This window comes from Convolutriloba macropyga, chromosome 3 (assembly GCF_964194025.1).
Source record: "Convolutriloba macropyga chromosome 3, txConMacr16.3, whole genome shotgun sequence".
NCBI classification, from domain to species: domain Eukaryota; kingdom Metazoa; phylum Xenacoelomorpha; order Acoela; family Convolutidae; genus Convolutriloba; species Convolutriloba macropyga.
In genome coordinates, this window is record NC_134470.1 from 41251617 (window position 1) to 41269312 (window position 17696).

Genomic DNA, 17696 nt, shown 5'->3' on the forward strand with positions numbered 1-17696 from the left:
CTATTGGGTTTTTTCTTCACATGCGGCAGTTTGTCTTCTGTATTTACTTTTTTTTGTTTTCTGTTGGCCGCCGTCAGCCTCTCAACGGCTATTATTTAGGAGCTCTCCTTTTTAAAAAAATCGTTTTACATAAGTCACGATTTTCAAGCTTGACGTCTGACTTACCTCACTCACTTTTTGAACTGAATGGATTTTTAAATTGCTCTTGAACGATTTTGAGCTTTTCTTCTAGAACATTCTTTGACTTCCCAAGTGACTTTTTCACGCTGTCTTTTTTTGAGTGATGTCTGTTGCTCTCACTCCGAAGTAAGGCTAGTTGCTAAAATAAATCCGGTTTGTAGCATACCAAAAATTAGGGACAAATAGCACAGTTGGCAGTGCATATATTTCGTGTTCCGTTATTAGCTCGTGTTGAACCCACTGACAGATTGCCACTGAGTTACATCAAGAGTGTCAAGAGTTTCTGCAACTATGTATTCCACAGACTTGCCGCTTTTGATTAGCACTGTTAAGCCATTGAAGTGCTGTTGTTGAGTCAGTCCAGAACAGAATTTATGATTCGCAAGTTTTCTTTCACAATATTCTTTATTAGTCGAACTGCAAGAAGAGACGCTTGAAGCGCTAGGCGTGGAATAGTCAAGTGCCTCATTGTGGCCACTTTGTACTTTGGCTGTTTGCGCGCAGTTTTGATAAACTTGTAGTCTAAAAAAGCTTGTGGTGTGTTGTGTGTGTGTGAGGTGTGTGTGTGTGTGTGTGTGATGAGTGGAGTGGTGTGGTGTGTGTGTGTTGTGTTTGTGCGTGCGTGTGTGTTTGCGTATGTTTGTGTGTGCATTTGTGTGGGTGTGTGTACGTGTGTGTGTGTGTGTGTGTGTGTGTGTGCGTGCGTGCGTGCGTGTGAGTGTGTTTGTGTGTGTGTGTCGTGTTGGGTGTGGGTGTGGTGTGTGTGTTGTGTGGTGTGTGTATGTGTAGGCGTGCTTGTGTGTGCGTGCGTGTGCATATGTGTGTCTCTGTGGGTATGTGTTTGTGTTCCTGTGTGTGTGTGTAAGTATGTGTGTGTGGTGAGTGTTTTGTGTGTGGTATGTTTGATGTGTGTGTGTGCGTGCGTGCGTGTGTGTGTGTGTTCGTGCGTGTATGTGTGCGTGTGTGTGTGTGCGTGCGTGCTTGCGTGTGTTTGTGGGTGTGTGCTTTTGTATGTGTAATTGTGTGTGTGTGTGCGTGCGTGTGTGTGCGTGCGTGTTTGTGTGTATGTGTGTGTGTGTGCGTGTGTGTGTGTGTGTGTGTGTGTGTGTGTGTGTGCGTGTGTGACTGTGTGGGTGTGCGTGTTTGTGTGTTTGTATGTGTGTGCGTGTGTGTGTATATGTGTGTGTGTGTGCTTTTGTATGTGTGTAATTGTGTGTGTGTGCGTGCGTGCGTGTATGTGTGCGTGTGTGTGTGCGTGTTGGTGTGTGTGTGTGTGTGTGTGTGTGTGTGTGTGTGCGCGTACGTGCTTGCTTGTGTGTATGGGTGTGTGCTTTTGAATGTGTGTAATTGTGTGTGCGTGCGGACGTGTGTAAGTGTCTCTGCGTGTTTGTGTGTGTATGTGTATGTTTGTGTGTGCGTGTGTGTGTGAGTGTTTGTGTGCGTGTTTGTGTGTGTATGTGTATGTGAGTGTCTCTGTGTGTGTGCATGTGTGTGTGCGTGTGTGTGTATGTGTGTGTGTGTGTGTGTGTGGGAGGGGGCGCGCATGAGGACAAAACGAAGAACAGATCCGAATAAATATCACACACCTTTGAAAATGTAATTGTCCACAAAAAATAAAAATGAAAAACCAAAAATACTGTGTTCAATTTTGAAGTGATCGCAACAGGTGTTGATTTAAAAAATTACCACACGGTTGTTATTGCCACCGAGAAGTTATCAAACTCTGAGGCGAAGCAGAGGTGTTATGATGACTTGTAGAAGTTTGTTTAATTTGTAGAAGTTTGTGCCTTTTTAGGCAAATTTTTGGGCCGTTTTGTTCTTCAATATTATGCCGCTCGAGCGATATGACTTTATGAGTGACTTTTTCAGACTTCAATTTTTGATTTTTGCGTGACAGAAGTTGCTCTCATTCGGAATTTAGGCCGCGGGCTTATTGGGAGGCAGTTTAAAGATTTACCACTAAATTTCTTTCGTTTTTCCTTCTAATGCTTTATAGTGCTCTAAAACACGCTCTAACGATGTCATTACTGTTTTACTATTTAATGGCCGCCGTCAATCTCTCAATGGCTATTATTTAGGCGCTCTCCTTTTTTAAAATCCCATAATTGGATTGTGTTGGTGCTCTGTCTTTTTACATTTCAAAGAATTTGAATTGTAGTGCGGCGCTGTCCTTCTTTTTAAGATCTGTTCGAAATCGTTCATGATTTTTGAAGTCAAATTGGAGTGACGATTTTGGTCACGCCGAAACAGGAAGTGGAGTGAAAACGCTAGTGGTTTTGCGGCGTGAAATTTTTCGCTCTAATTTTAAAGCAGAGTCAGAAAATCTTGTCTGCACAAAAATTCGCTTTCTCGCTATTGGGTTTTCTCTTCACATGCGGCAGTTTGTCTTCTGTATTTACTTTTTTTTGTTTTCTGTTAGCCGCCGTCAGCCTCTCAACGGCTATTATTTAGGAGCTCTCCTTTTAAAAAAAATCGTTTTACATAAGTCACGATTTTCAAGCTTGACGTCTGACTTACCTCACTCACTTTTTGAACTGAATGGATTTTCAAATTGCTCTTGAACGATTTTGCGCTTTTCTTCTAGAACATTCTTTAAGTGACTTTTTCAAGTTGTCTTTTTTGAGTGATGTCTGTTGCTCTCACTCCGAAGTAAAGCTTGTTGCTAATATAAAGTCGGTTTGTAGCATACCAAAAATTAGGGACAATTAGCACAGTTGGCAGTGCATATAGCTATGAAGCGGGAGGGCAGTCGTTCGAATTGTGGTGGGGTCAAATGTTTTTGCACCCGCTTGTCGTTCCAGAGCAATTCTTCCGACATTAGTCGGTGTCGGTTTTTGTTTAAATTCTTTCACCTATTGAATTACGTAATGTAGTGAATACGGTCCAAGTAAAAAGATCAAAATCAAAAGAAAGAGGATAAACATGTGAAGCCCGTCCTTAAGTCATAATGCATTAGGTTAAAAAAGTTCATTTGAGCGATTGCTAGCTGAAATTAGTTTTGGCTTTACTGCCTTCAGTTTAGAAGCTGAATTTAGTGTAATTTTAGAATTTAACCGAATATGCATAATTTACCCATCAAATAAGGTCACTTTGACAACAAAACTGTCAATTCCTATCTCTTTTTCTAATTTCTTTCTTTCAATTCCAATTTGGATTGTATTGGGTGCTGTCTTTTTTGTATGGTGTTTTCACACCTTTTTTCGTTGCTTTGAGCGTGTGGCTTGGTTTCAGCTTGCGTGTGAGTGATGTGTCTTCTTTGTGTGTACGGGCATGTGTCCGTGAGCGTGCATGCGTATGTATGTGTGTGTGCGTGCGTGCGTGTGTGTGTGTGAGTGTGTGTGTTTTCGTGTGTGTATGTGAATGTGTGTGTCTCTGTGTATGCGTGTGTGTGTGTGAGTGCTTGTGTGTGTATGTGAGTGTCTGTGTGTGTGCATGTGTGTTTGTGTGTGCGTGTGTGTATGTGTGTGTGTGTGTGTGTGTGTGTGTGTGTGTGGGAGGGGGGCGCATGAGGACAAAACGAAGAACAGATCCGAATAAATATCACTTACCTTTGAAAATGTAATTGTCCACAAAAAATAAAAACGAAAAACCAAAAATATTGTGTTCAATTTTGAAGTGATCGCAACAGGTGTTGATTAAAAAAATTACCACACGGTTGTTATCGCCACCGAGAAGTTATCAAACTCCGAGGCGAAGCAGAGGTGTTATGATAACTTGTAGAAGTTTGTAGAAGTTTGTTTAAATTGTAGAAGTTTGTGCCTTTTTAGGCAAATTTTTGGGCAGTTTTGTTCTTCAATATTATGGCGCTCGAGCGATATGGCTTTATGAGTGACTTTTTCAGACTTAAATTTTTGATTTTTGCGTGACAGAAGTTGCTCTCATTCGGAATTTAGGCCGCGGGCTTATTGGGAGGCAGTTTAAAGATTTACCACTAAATTTCTTTCGTTTTTCCTTCTAATGCTTTATAGTGCTCTAAAACACGCTCTAACGATGTCATTACTGTTTTACTATTTAATAGCTGCCGTCAACCTCTCAATGGCTATTATTTAGGCGCTCTCCTTTTTTAAAATCCCAGAATTGGATTGTGTTGGTGCTCTGTCTTTTTACATTTCAAAGAATTTGAATTGTAGTGCGGCGCTGTCCTTCTTTTTAAGATCTGTTCGAAATCGTTCATGATTTTTGAAGTCAAATTGGAGTGACGATTTTGGTCACGCCCAAACAGGAAGTGGAGTGAAAACGCTAGTGGTTTTGCGGCGTGAAATTTTTCGCTCTAATTTTAAAGCAGAGTCAGAAAATCTTGTCTGCACAACAATTCGCTTTCTCGCTGTTGGGTTTTTTCTTCACATGCGGCAGTTTGTCTTCTGTATTTACTTTTTTTGTTTTCTGTTAGCCGCCGTCAGCCTCTCAACGGCTATTATTTAGGAGCTCTCCTTTTTAAAAAAATTTCGTTTTACATAAGTCACGATTTTCAAGCTTCACGTCTGACTTACTTCACTCACTTTTTGAACTGAATGGATTTTTAAATTGCTCTTGAACGATTTTGCGCTTTTCTTCTAGAACCTTCTTTGACTTCTCAAGTGACTTTTTCACGTTGTCTTTTTTGAGTGATGTCTGTTGCTCTCACTCCGAAGTAAAGCTTGTTGCTAATATAAGGTCGGTTTGTAGCATACCAAAAATTAGGGACAAGTAGCACAGTTGGCACATAGCTATGAAGCGGGAGGGCAGTCGTTCGAATTGTGGTGGGGTCAAATGTTTTTGCACCCGCCTGTCGTTCCAGAGCAATTCTTCCGACATTAGTCGGTGTCGGTTTTCGTTTAAATTCTTTCACCTATTGAATTACGTAATGTAGTGAATACGGTTCAAGTCAAAAGATCAAAATCAAAAGAAAGAGGATAAACATGTGAAGCCCGTCCTTAAGTCATAATGCATTTGGTTAAAAAAGTTCATTTGAGCGATTGCTAGCTGAAATTAGTTTTGGCTTTACTGTCTTCAGTTTAGAAGCTGAATTTAGTGTAATTTTAGAATTTAACCGAATATGCATAATTTACCCATCAAATAAGGTCACTTTGACAACAAAACTGTCAATTCCTATCTCTTTTTCTAATTTCTTTCTTTCAATCCCAATGTGGATTGTATTGTGTGCTGTCTTTTTTGTATGGTGTTTTCACACTTTTTTTCATTACTTTGATCTTTAACGGGATAAACAGGTAAAGCTCAGCGGGAATCAAATTTCATTAGAGGCTCTTAGCCGCGTTTATTAGTCCTTTATGTGCTTAAAGTAGTGACGCTACTGGGAAGGCCGTATTTCAAGGTTAAAAGGTCATTTTGTAGTTTTTGAGCCGAAATTGTTGCAGTTTTTTTTGCGTTTTTTCGTCTTTCTTCAACTTTTTTGTTGAACAAGTCTGAAATTGAGGTTTGTAAATGTTGGTAAAGGTCTTCTGCAAGAAATGATTACTTTTTATGGACATTTTAAGAGCTATAGGTTTCGGTAATTCAAACAAAAAAAGCAAATGTATACTAATTTTCTTAATTTTTATCAAGGTTTTTTTGAACATTTTGGCATTTGTTGAGTGATTGCAGCCTTGTTGTCAATGACTCGCCTCTAGGGGTTAATATTAGGTTACAGCATAGGTTCTAGGGGTAATGAAATGATTTTCAACATTTTAACATCACGAATTGGAGCCTTGTTTTGACATAACCTGCTTTTTTAAATTTGTTTTGACGTTTATTGTCATTATACAAGTTTTCCTGCCACAGCAGTCAGAAAAGCTCCTTAGGGGGTTTGATAACAAGTTACTGACATTTTTTTGGCACTGGATGTTTTTCAAGTTTTTAATATCACAAATTTTAGCAATTTTTTGATTGCTAAAATTGATCCCTCAAGAGCCATGGAACCTCCTCTAGGGTTTGATAATTAGTTACTACATGGTTTCTAGTGGTAATGAAATGGTTTTCAACATTTTGATATCACGAATTTTTGCGTTTTTTTAACAAAACCTGCTTTTTCAATTTTTTGATATTTATTGTCATGATTTGTTTTTTTTCCAAACTTAGGTGCCAGGAAACCTCCTCTAGGGTTTGATAATAGTTTGAAAAGTTTTATTGGCCATGGAATGGTTTTCTACATTTTATTATCAAAAACTTTAGCAATTTGATTTTTGCGATTTTTGTAAAACTTGAAATTTTAGTCGCAAGTCTGAATGGAGTTTGGAATAGATTCTGCAAATGTACGAGAGTAATTTTAATGTCATTAAGCAAAGTAATACGAAACGGGAGAATGCAATAAAGCGCGGTTACTACGACTTACTATTTAGTTCATTAAGTTCTTAAAGTTTCTTAGAGTATACTGCTACTTTTTATTAGTATTAAGCCAATTTTCCAATTTAGAGGCTGAATTCCCCATGTTTATTGAATCTCAATTAAAATGCGGACGAAATTAGAACATTTTCTTGACACTTAGAATGTCGCCATTTTTTATCATGAATGTCGTCACTTTATTTTATTGTTCTTAGGGTGCCATTTTTTTCATCGTGAGTAAGATGTCATTACATAGTAAATCATTGCGTAAAAATATCGCGCGTGCGTCTGGGGGTTGCAGATAAAATGCACTTACTAAGCTGGGGGAACAAACGGAAAAGATCCGAAATCTCTATTAGAGTGTTTCCTAGCTGCCATTGGTATTAAGCTTATTAGCTTTCAGTTTAGAATCTGACTTAGTATGGTTTTGGAATCTAACTGAAACTGCACTTCAAATTAGCCCATTTTTGGGATATTGAAAAAAATTGGTCAATTTCTGACTTTTCTTTTTTGTTTCAATCCCGATGCGCTTCAACGGCGGCTATTTTCCGGCAATCTTTCGGCTATGTTTATTTATACTTGCGAGAATACGAATTTGAGGATTTCTTTTTCGGTTGAGAGCAAAGCTGTTCTGTAAGAAAAATTCAATAGAGCTGATGAATTCCAAACAGGAGATATCAGCATCGGGACAGCCACTTCTAGCTGTGAAGTACTGAATGTGCCAAAATATATACGAAATGTTTAAATGTATAACCGTTGACGATGCCGTTGCCATCTGGTATTTGATGTCTAGTGATAAGTTTTGCAAAATAGAGTGTTCCATGTGCATTGAAAAAAACGCCAATTTAAATAGTAAATTAAATTGGTTTATAGTAACAACGCAACCGGTATTTTAATGTAGGTGAATGCATGGGCCAACAAGATGCAGGGCAAAGGCTACGAGTCAGAAGAGTTTTATAACTTCATCAAATTTGAATTCGCCAACATCGAGAATGTTCATGTGATGCGCACCTCGTTATCCAAAGTCTTAGAATGTAAGTTGGCTGGTTTTAAACTTCAAAAGTTGCCAGAAAATATCCGTATTGTTCTTTCGGCTGCATTTAATTATATTTGAATGCTCCAAACTAATTGAACCTGCCGCCGCTGTCTATTTGCCTGCCTTGTTAGTTGCTCTCAAACGAAGTTTGTAGCAATTACATTAGTCCTATGGTCTTCTCTGGTCTTTTATGCTGTTTTTTGCTTGATTAATTTGTCGTCTGCCGCTTTCAACTTGTAATCAACTCTCGTTGTGCTAACAACAAATGAATGACTCACCGATGAAATAACACGTTCATTACACTCATTCATCAGCACTGTTGCTATATAAATAATGGCGACAAAAGAGTGGGAAGGAATAACTCGTTGTCTGATCACGACAACTGTGTGACTATCTCTCGTTGACATAGTCTTCAATTGGAGTTTGGCGTGAGTTAATTAACTGTTGTAATTGCAAAGAAAACCACACGGTTGTTATCCATGACCTCTTGATTGAAGTTAATCAACAACTCGGCTTCGCTTTATAGTTTGGTAACCCCTCGACAATGATAATAACGTTCTGATATTATTCTGGCAAGGTATGTTTTTAGCTGCTTTTAAAGAGGACTGTGAACAATTTTCTTTTGGTTTGTAGGGAATTTTCTTTCAACTGCTTTCAATAGGTAATGCATGCGTTCTAATGTTACACTGTGTAGGTTAGATAATGGCTTTTTATATGACTAAGATACTACTCTCTTCTTGATATTTTTTTCTAATGAGGAGTAGTTTTAATCCTTGTCTAATGAGAAGTAGTTGAACATGGCTAATTTTTTTATTGTCTGGCTACTTTTTCCTGTTCTTGTTGTTATCGACATATCTATAAATTTCTATGGTTTGATAGTTTTTCTTTCTGAAACAAACTTAAATGTTTGATGCTCGTCTTCACTGAAATAAAGGAAACACTATTTTTCATTTGTTCTCATTTTTTTACTTTTAATATTTGCAAGAACGCTTTTGTGCGCTGTTACAAATGATTTAAATATTGGTAAACTTTTAATTTTTTGATACTTCGTTTTCCTTTTCCAGTTTGCGTTGTTTGGATTGTTATACCTGCCATATGGTGAGTCCTTTCGTAAACGAAATAAAAGCAGTGTCACGCGATCTGTTGTTGATTTGTTTTTGAATTGCAATTTATGAATATTTTTCAAGAAATTGTAACCAGGAGTTACTTCCTGATGTGTTTACTTTTCCTTCCTTTTCAAATTGGTTGGTATAATAGCATATATTGCTTGTTTAAGATGTTTTTTCGAGTTGGTTTCGGCTTCTTCGGGCTATGTTCTAAAGAACTGTTAGCAGTTTTTTTTTTACTTTTTTATGTCAATGAGAAATCAAAAAATTTAATACTTAATTTTAATAACTATGATGCAGTATGAATAGCTATGAGAGACTAGATTTAAGGTGTTTTCCAACTGCTTTTAAAGAGGAGTGCGAAATTTTTTTTCTGTTGGTTTGTAGAGAATTTTCTTTCACAAGGTAATGCTGTCCATAGGTAATGCTTGCGTTCAAATGTTACAATATGAAGGTTAGCTAATGGTTTTTATATAATTAAGATACTATTTTTTCATGATATGTTTTGTATTTTGAGCGGTGCTCGTTTTTGTTGTCCTGTCAGAGAGTTTTGACAGGGCTAATTTGATCTCAAGTGAGGAGTAGTTGAGTCTCTGTAATGGAACTGTTTCATCGAACTGTTTTAACAACTTAGAGAAACTGGTTTTAAGTGAAATTCTGGTTCACTTATGAGTTTTAGCTGTTTTTGTTGTTTTGCTGCTTGTTTTACATTGTCTCCTTATTGCTAGGTCTCATTGGTTCTCTTACGAATTAATGAAATTTTTCTGTTTTGCTCGTTCTTGTAGTTTTTTTGTATTCCTATCACAGTCCATTTCTGACAGGTCTAATTGGCTTGCTAATGATGGATTATGTAATAGTATTTTATTTTCGAACGCACTGTAACAACTTAGAAACCGTGCTTTAGTTCACAAAATTGATTTTGCCTATTTGTCCTCTTGTAATTTAGTCATCAGTTCGAGATCGTATTTAGTCCCTTCTGAAGCAAAGTTGATTTTATGTGATAATTGATTCAAAATTAAATGATTACACGCTATTGTTCTCATGAATAATCAATAACTTGTGAACTCTTCCTCCTGATTAAAACTTTTAGTTTTTTAATGTTTTCAAGTTTTGGTTACCTTTTTCGTTGACTTTCTTTATTTTCAAATTTAATGGTTAATTTCAAACTCTGATGATTTTTCCTTTCTCTCACATGGGATTTCTTGAAGTCAGTGCTTTTTGCCTAACGTCCCGTAGTAGAAACGGTTTTCGGCATGTTGTTATCGAATTTATGTTTTTTACTCTTGTTTTCTTAACCTATGGGAGATGAGTGTTTCTTGGTTTTTGCATACTAAGTTGTATGCGGTGTGGACAATCAAATGCTGTTATTCTGAGGGCGACGGTAGCCGGGTCTTTTTATTAAGTTCTCTGAATTGCCAATCAGGACATGTCTTTTTAAGCTGTTGATCGAATTCTCAGACCTCAGTTGAGCGGTTTTGTTCTTAAGTTTATGACGCTTTTTCACTGCCACTTCGTGGCTTTTATGCGGGTGACCTTTCCTAATTTTAATAGCAGCGAGTTATGAGCTGACTTGTTTCATAGATTTTATATTCATTGCTGACGAACTTCAGTTTTAAAGTCATATCTAAAACTAATGCAAGCTGCTATCTATGCTCTGCAGCATTTATCAAAATTGTTGTAGATTTTTTGGCGTTGTGCCGGCTATGATCTGCCCTTGTCTCAGGGAAGGTTGAAGCAAAAATCAAAGCTGTCATGATTGGTTAACAACTTCTGCGTAGATATACGAATCATTCGAATTTTTTAAAAAATTTAAAAAATTAAAATAGCCCTGAATCATGTGTTTCTCTAATAATTAAATGGTCCCAAACGTTTATAATAAATATCAATTTTTAATGTGATTTTTCGCTCGACTGATTTTTCATCTCACCCTTTTATTTTTTTGTCCTCAAAGACGAGATAAACAGCTATAGTCCAGGGAGCATTTATTGCTGAGTAGCTCTCTTAGACCCTTACGCCTTACTAGTCTCTTGTAATGCGATTCACCCAAACTGTTGAGGTCATAATTTCATTGTGTGAAGGGTTTTTCTTAATCTCAAAAGAGTTTGAACCCCTTTCACTCACCACCTCACACCTTTAATGATTTCTATGGCTTAGACACTTTCATTTAATAACTTTTTATTATAGCTGCGAAGCTGTAAGCTGAGCGTAGCTATATTGCGGTGCTCTTGGTTTTTTTTGTTTCGGCGTCTGACGCTCTTTTTTCGTTTTGCATTTGTTCACACAGCAAAGCTGGAAAAGTCAAACTTTCTGAATGACTTCTTCCTCTCACCAGCGGCGTTTGCGCGCGTGACGTCATTGCTCACTCTCTTTAGAAAAGTTGTTTGCGTGATTAGATTTTGATCATACGTGACTTATCTCACTCAATAAAATGACTTTTGCACTTTAAAATTTAAGTTTTATTTGAATTTATTTAAGGTCAAAGGAACTCATATGTGCTAAGAGGCTTCTGTGGAATGAATTTTGACAAGATTTAGTAATTTATCGCTGAATGTTTTTTAGCCTAGTTTTTTGAGCGGCGTCGATTTTTTTTTTCAATTTAGATCTGTATCTGTTTCTATCTCTATTATATGGCACGCAGGTCTATTCTTTCGCAGCTATTCTGGCAATCTGACGGGTATGTTTAACTTTTTGAATCTTTCTCAGCTCTTCAGTTCATTTTGTTGTCTTATCAATTAGCTTCCTTACTGATATTTTTGTTCGTGATCTTGTCTTATATTCTGTCTCATTATTGGTAGTTGATTGCTAATAGTCATAAACGAATCTAAATAATGACTTGATTTTATAGCCAGTTTTTTTTCACTTTCAAACTGCATCTTTTCAAAAGATTTAGTTGATTTTTAGTGATTTTTAGTCTCACCTGTTTTCGTTGATTTTCTTGTTTTTTCCCCAAAGACAATAGTTCTCATTGCTCTCCTATTGTGGCTTAACTTTGGTCAGTATATCGGCTACATTTTTTAACTAGCGCTTTCTTTTATCCAGGTACCATTTGTGTGTTTGTTGTTCTTTAGTCCCTTTTTAACCTAACGGAACTCCTAATGACTGTTCTGCGCCTTCTGATGTTGTATTTTCTGCTGGTAATAAGGATTTTGGTAGTTTTGTTTTTTTACTTTTTCTATTGTAAACTCGTTCTAAGGACGCGTAATGTTAATATAATATAAAGTTGTGTTTTGACAGTTTTCAAAAGTCTAATTTTGGCGAAAATAAAATTTTCGATTGTTTTTAATGTTTGTTTCTTTCTGCGCATATCGCATCATGTGCTTTGTTAACTGTCAACGTTTGATGTTAGCGCGATTCTTCAGTTCATTCGCGTGGTTTCATTTTAATTCACTCAAGAAAATGACTTTTGCGATTCAAAGCGTACGTTTAATTTGAATTAGTCTAAAGTCAAAAAAACTTATATGTGTAAGTAGGGTCTCTAATTAAACGATTTCTGCGAATATTTTAAACACGCATTTTTATGTTGTCGCAGAAAGTTTTTAAGTGGGGGTTCATAAAGCTTTCAACATTTTTTCAATATGCTTTTATCTATTTTATACGGTTCGCAAGTGTATATTGCAGCTATTCATGCAATCTGCCGGCCATTCTTAATTACTCTTCAAACGAATTGTAGCAATTATTTTAGTCCTGGGGTCTTTTTCATGCAATTTTTTGTTTACCGATTATTTGTCGGACCTCCCTGACGTTTCGTCCTCAAAAACGAGATAAGCAGTTTACGCTCAAACCGAAATTTAAAATTAAATTTAGGTTTTAGTGGAGGTAAGTTGAATGAATACGGTTACTTGATTACAAAAACTTGTTAAAGAAAGAAAGTGTTTTCTTGGAAAAAAGGAAGAATGTTGATAATTTTTATTTTCTCAAGGTTTGCTCTGCTCAACAAGAGGAGAGTTTGAAATGAGTGTCTGGTCAATAAGATTATTGGTCAATGTTGATTAATTTTTCTGAAACGAAGTTTGTAGCAATTATATTAGTCCTGTCGGTCTTTTTTTAATGCGATTTTTCGCTTGACAGATTTTTCGTCCGAAGCTTTTGACTTTTCGTCCTCAAAAACGGGATAAACAGGTAGCGCCCAGCGGGCATTAATTGCTCTTAGAGCCTTTCAGCTCTGTTTCAGCTCAAACTGTTTTGGAGACTCATACTTATACTTATGGTGTGAAGGGCGGTTCTTAGAGGTTGAAGACACCCCCACTGTTGACCCCCCTATTGCCCCCCACCCCCCCCACTGCGCTGTTGCCCCCCCCCACCCCAGCGTTGCTCCCCAATCAGCCCCGGGTACAGCCCCCTACCTTGGCTAGCTACTGATGAACAACCGCTTGCTAAAAACGCCAATTTATACTATTTCGCTTGCAAAAGATTTAGTTGATTTTTAGTGATTTTTAGTCTCACCTGTTTTCGTTGATTTTTCCCCAAAGACAATAGTTCTCATTGGCCTCCTATTGTGGCTTAACTTTGGTCAGTATATCGGCTCCAACTTTTAACTATCGCTTTCTTTTATCCAGGTACCATTTGTGTGTTTGTTGTTGTTTAGTCCTTTTTCAACCTAACGGAACTCCTAATGGTTGTTCTGCGCCTTCTGATGTTGTATTTTCTGCTGGTAATAAGGATTTTGGTAGTTTTATGTTTTTTACTTTTTTCTATTGTAAACTCGTTCTAAGGACGCGTGATGTTAATATAATATAAAGTTGTGTTTTGACAGTTTTCAAAGTCTAATTTTGGCGAAAATAAAATTTTCGATTGTTTTTAATATTTTTTGTTTCTTTCTGCGCATATCGCATCATGTGCTTTGTTAACTGTCAACGTTTGATGTTAGCGCGATTCTTTGGTTCATTTGCGTGGTTACATTTTAATTCACTCAAGAAAATGACTTTTGCAATTCAAAGCATACGTTTAATTTGAATTAGTCTAAAGTCAAAAAAACTCATATGTGTAAGTAGGGTCTCTAATTAAACGATTTCTGCGAATATTTTGAACACGCATTTTTATGTTGTCGCAGAACTTTTTTAAGTGGAAGTTCATAAAATTTCCAACATTTTTTCACTGTTTTTATCTATTTTCTACGGTTCGCAAGTGTATATTGCAGCTATTCATGCAATCGGCCGGCCATTTTTAATTAATCTTCAAACGAATTGTAGCAATTATATTAGTACTGGGGTCTTTTTCGTGCAATTTTTTGTATACCGATTATTTGTCGGACCTCCTTGACTTTTCGTCCTCAAAAACGAGATAAGCAGTTTACGCTCAAACCGAAATTTAAAATTAAATTTCGGTTTGAGTGGAGGTAAGTTGAATGAATACGGTTACTTGATTACAAAAACTTGTTAAAGAAAGAAAGTGTTCTTGGAAAAAAGGAAGAATGTTGATAAGATTATTGGTCAATGTTGATTAATTGCTCTCAAACGAAGTTTGTAGCAATTATATTAGTCCTGTCGGTCTTTTTTTATGCGATTTTTCGCTTGACCGATTTTTCGTCTGACGCTTTTGACTTTTCGTCCTCAAAAACGGGATAAACTGGTAGCGCCCAGCGGGCATTAAGTGCTCTTAGAGCCTTTCAGCTCTGTTTCAGCTCAAACTGTTTTGGAGACTCATACTTATACTTATGGTGTGAAGGGCTCTTCTTAGAGTTTGAAGACACACCCACTGTTGACCCCCCTATTGCCCCCACCCCCTCCCCCCACTGCGCTGTTGCCCCCCCCACCCCAGTGTTGCCCCCAAGCAGCTCCGGGTACAGCCCCCCCCGCCCCCTCCCGTGGCTAGCTACTGATGAACAACCGTTTGCTAAAAACGCAAATTTATACTATTTTGCATTTGTTTTCAAGCTTTCTGAAAATTTTTGACCTTTTTTGATTTTTATCAGCCCTTGGTGTCAAGGAACCTTCTTTAGTTTTTAGAAATAGGTTACTGCGTAGTTTCTGGTGGTAATTTAATGGTTTCAACATTTTACCATCACGAATTTTAGCATTTTTTGACAAAAGCTGCAACTTTTTTCAAATTTTTTGACATTTTTTTCCTTATTCAGGTCTTTCCAGACCCAGGGGCCAGAAAACATCCTATGGGGTTTGATAATAAGTTACTGAAAATTTTTAATGGTAATGGAATAGTTTTTCATCTTTTAATGTCACAAATTTTAGCAATTTTTTGATTTTTTTTCAAGTGTTTGAAAATTTTTTGTCGTTTTTAGATTTTTTCAGCCTCAAGAGCAAATTAACCTCCTCTAGGGTTTGCAAATAGGTTTCTGAATAATTTTTAGATGAAGTGGAATGTCTTGCAATATTTTAACATCACGAATTTTAGAATATTTTTGATATTTTTTGCCATTTATTTCCAATTTTTTAACATTTATAGTCATTATTCGGATTTTTTGAGCCTCAAGGGTCAAAAAGCCTCCGCTAGCGTTTGATAATAAGTTATTGTTAAATTTTTGTTGCTCATGGATTAATTTTCAAATTTTAAATATCAAGTTTTAGCAATTTTTTTAAAACTTGCAATTTTTTTTGAAGTTTTTTGAAATTTTTTGTCCTTTTTTAGGTTGCTCTAGCCTCAAGAGCCACGGAACTTCCTCTAGGATTTGATAATATGTTACTGCATAGTTTATAGATGAAATGGAATGTTCTTGGAGTTTTTAATATCACGAATTTAAGCGATTTTTAAAAATATTTTCAATTTTTTCTTGTTTTTGAATTTTTTCCGGCATCAGAGGCCCTGGGACCTCCTCCAAGGTTTGATAATAAGCTGCTGCATAGTTTCTAGAGCTAATGGGATTGTGATCAACAGTTTTTAGACTTTAGTTTTAGTAACATTTATAAACTTTAAAACTTTTAGTTTTAAAGTAATAAAATTTAAACTGTTCAAATTTTTGGAAACTTTTTCATGTTCCAAGCGTATGGTCTTTATGAGCCAGTGAAACTATTTCAGGCTTGAAACAGGGATACTGAATAGTCTCTTGAGACAATGAAATTCTTCTTAAAATTTTAATGTCTTGAATATTAGCAAGATTTTGTTAAAATTTGCATTTTTCAAATTTTTTCAATTTTGTCCTTTTCTGAGTTTAACTATCATTACTGGCCAACGAAACTTCTCAAGTCTCGGAGATGGGTTAATTGACAGAACTTTCGAGACAAAAAATGGTTTTGATTTTTTATTGCCGAGTTCAAAACTTTTTTTTTAATTTTACCTTTTTCAGTTTTTTTCTATATTTTTTTATTATCAAGGTTAGAAAACTAGAAGTTGCAGTGTCGAATCCAATCATAGAAGATATTCCTGTCTCCTTTTCTCCCTCTCGGTTGGGGTTCCTTTCCTTCTCTTTCTCGTTCACGTTTTATCTCTCTCTTTTTGATTCCGCACTTCAGCTGCTGTTATGGCATAATGTCACCATCTCAGAAAGTTTTTAAGTGGGGGTTCATAAAGCTTTCAACATTTTTTCACTATGTTTATATCTATTTTCTGCGGTTCGCAAGTGTATATTGCAGCTATTCATGCAATCTGCCGGCCATTTTTAATTACTCTTCAAACGAATTGTAGCAATTATATTAGTCCTGGGGTCTTTTTCATGCAATTTTTTGTATACCGATTATTTGTGTATTTGGTATACAATTTTTTGTATACCTCCTTGACTTTTCGTCCTCAAAAACGAGATAAGCAGTTTACGCTCAAACCGAAATTTAAAATTAAATTTCGGTTTGAGCGGAGGTAAGTTGAATGAATACGGTTACTTGATTACAAAAACTTGTTAAAGAAAAAGTGTTTTCTTGGAAAAAAGGAAGAATGTTGATAATTTTTATTTTTCAAGGTTTGCTCTGCTCAACAAGAGGAGAGTTTGAAATGAGTGTCTGGTCAATAAGATTATTGGTCAATGTTGAATAATTGCTCTCAAACGAAGTTTGTAGCAATTATATTAGTCCTGTCGGTCTTTTTTTATGCGATTTTTCGCTTGACCGATTTTTCGTCTGACGCTTTTGACTTTTCGTCCTCAAAAACGGGATAAACAGGTAGCGCCCAGCGGGCATTAAGTGCTCTTAGAGCCTTTCAGCTCTGTTTCAGCTCAAACTGTTTTGGAGACTCATACTTATACTTATGGTGTGAAGGGCGGTTCTTAGAGGTTGAAGTCACGCCCACTGTTGACCCCCCCTATTGCCCCCACCCCCCCCACTGCGCTGTTGCTCTAGCCTCAAGGGCCACGGAACTTCCTCTAGGATTTGATAATATGTTACTGCATAGTTTTTAGGTGAAATGGAATGTTGGAGTTTTTAATATCACGAATTTAAGCGATTTTTAAAAATATTTGCAATTTTTTCATGTTTTTGAATTTTTTCCGGCATCAGAGGCCCTGGGACCTCCTCCAAGGTTTGATAATTAGCTGCTGCATAGTTTCTAGAGCTAATGGGATTGTGATCAACAGTTTTTAGACTTTAGTTTTAGTAATATGTAAGAGCTTTAAAACTTTTAGTTTTAAAGTAATAAAATTTAAACTTTTCAAATTTTTGGAAACTTTTTCATGTTCCAAGCTTATGGATCTTTATGAGCCAGTGAAACTGTTTCAGGCTTAAAACAGGGATACTGGATAGTCTCTTGAGACAATGAAATGGTTCTTAAGATATTAATGTCTTGAATTTTAGCATGATTTTGTTAAAATTTGCAATTTTTTTAATTAATAAGCTGCTGCATAGTTTCTAGAGCTGCTGCATAGTTTCTAGCTGCTGCATAGTTTCTAGAGCTAATGGGATTGTGATCAACAGTTTTTAGACTTTAGTTTTAGTAACCTTTATAAACTTTAAAACTTTTAGTTTTAAAGTAATAAAATTTAAACTGTTCAAATTTTTGGAAACTTTTTCATGTTCCAAGCGTATGGATCTTTTTGAGCCAGTGAAACTGTTTCAGGCTTGAAACAGGGATACTGGATAGTCTCTTGAAACAATGAAATTGTTCTTAAAATATTAATGTCTTGAATATTAGCAAGATTTTGTTAAAATTTGCATTTTTCAAATTTTTTCAATTTTGTCCTTTTCTGAGTTTAACTATCATTA

At 36.3% G+C, this 17696-nt stretch overlaps 1 protein-coding gene across 1 annotated transcript in view; it reads left to right on the plus strand.

Moving 5' to 3' along the window:
• LOC142336208 (phosphatidylinositol-3,5-bisphosphate 3-phosphatase MTMR6-like) overlaps positions 1-17696 on the plus strand; it is a 192785-nt gene that overhangs the window by 53148 nt on the left and 121941 nt on the right. The window contains exon 9 of the mRNA XM_075384868.1: positions 7379-7511. Within this exon, the coding sequence (XP_075240983.1) occupies positions 7379-7511 (133 nt within the window). The remainder of the gene's footprint in view (positions 1-7378; positions 7512-17696) is intronic.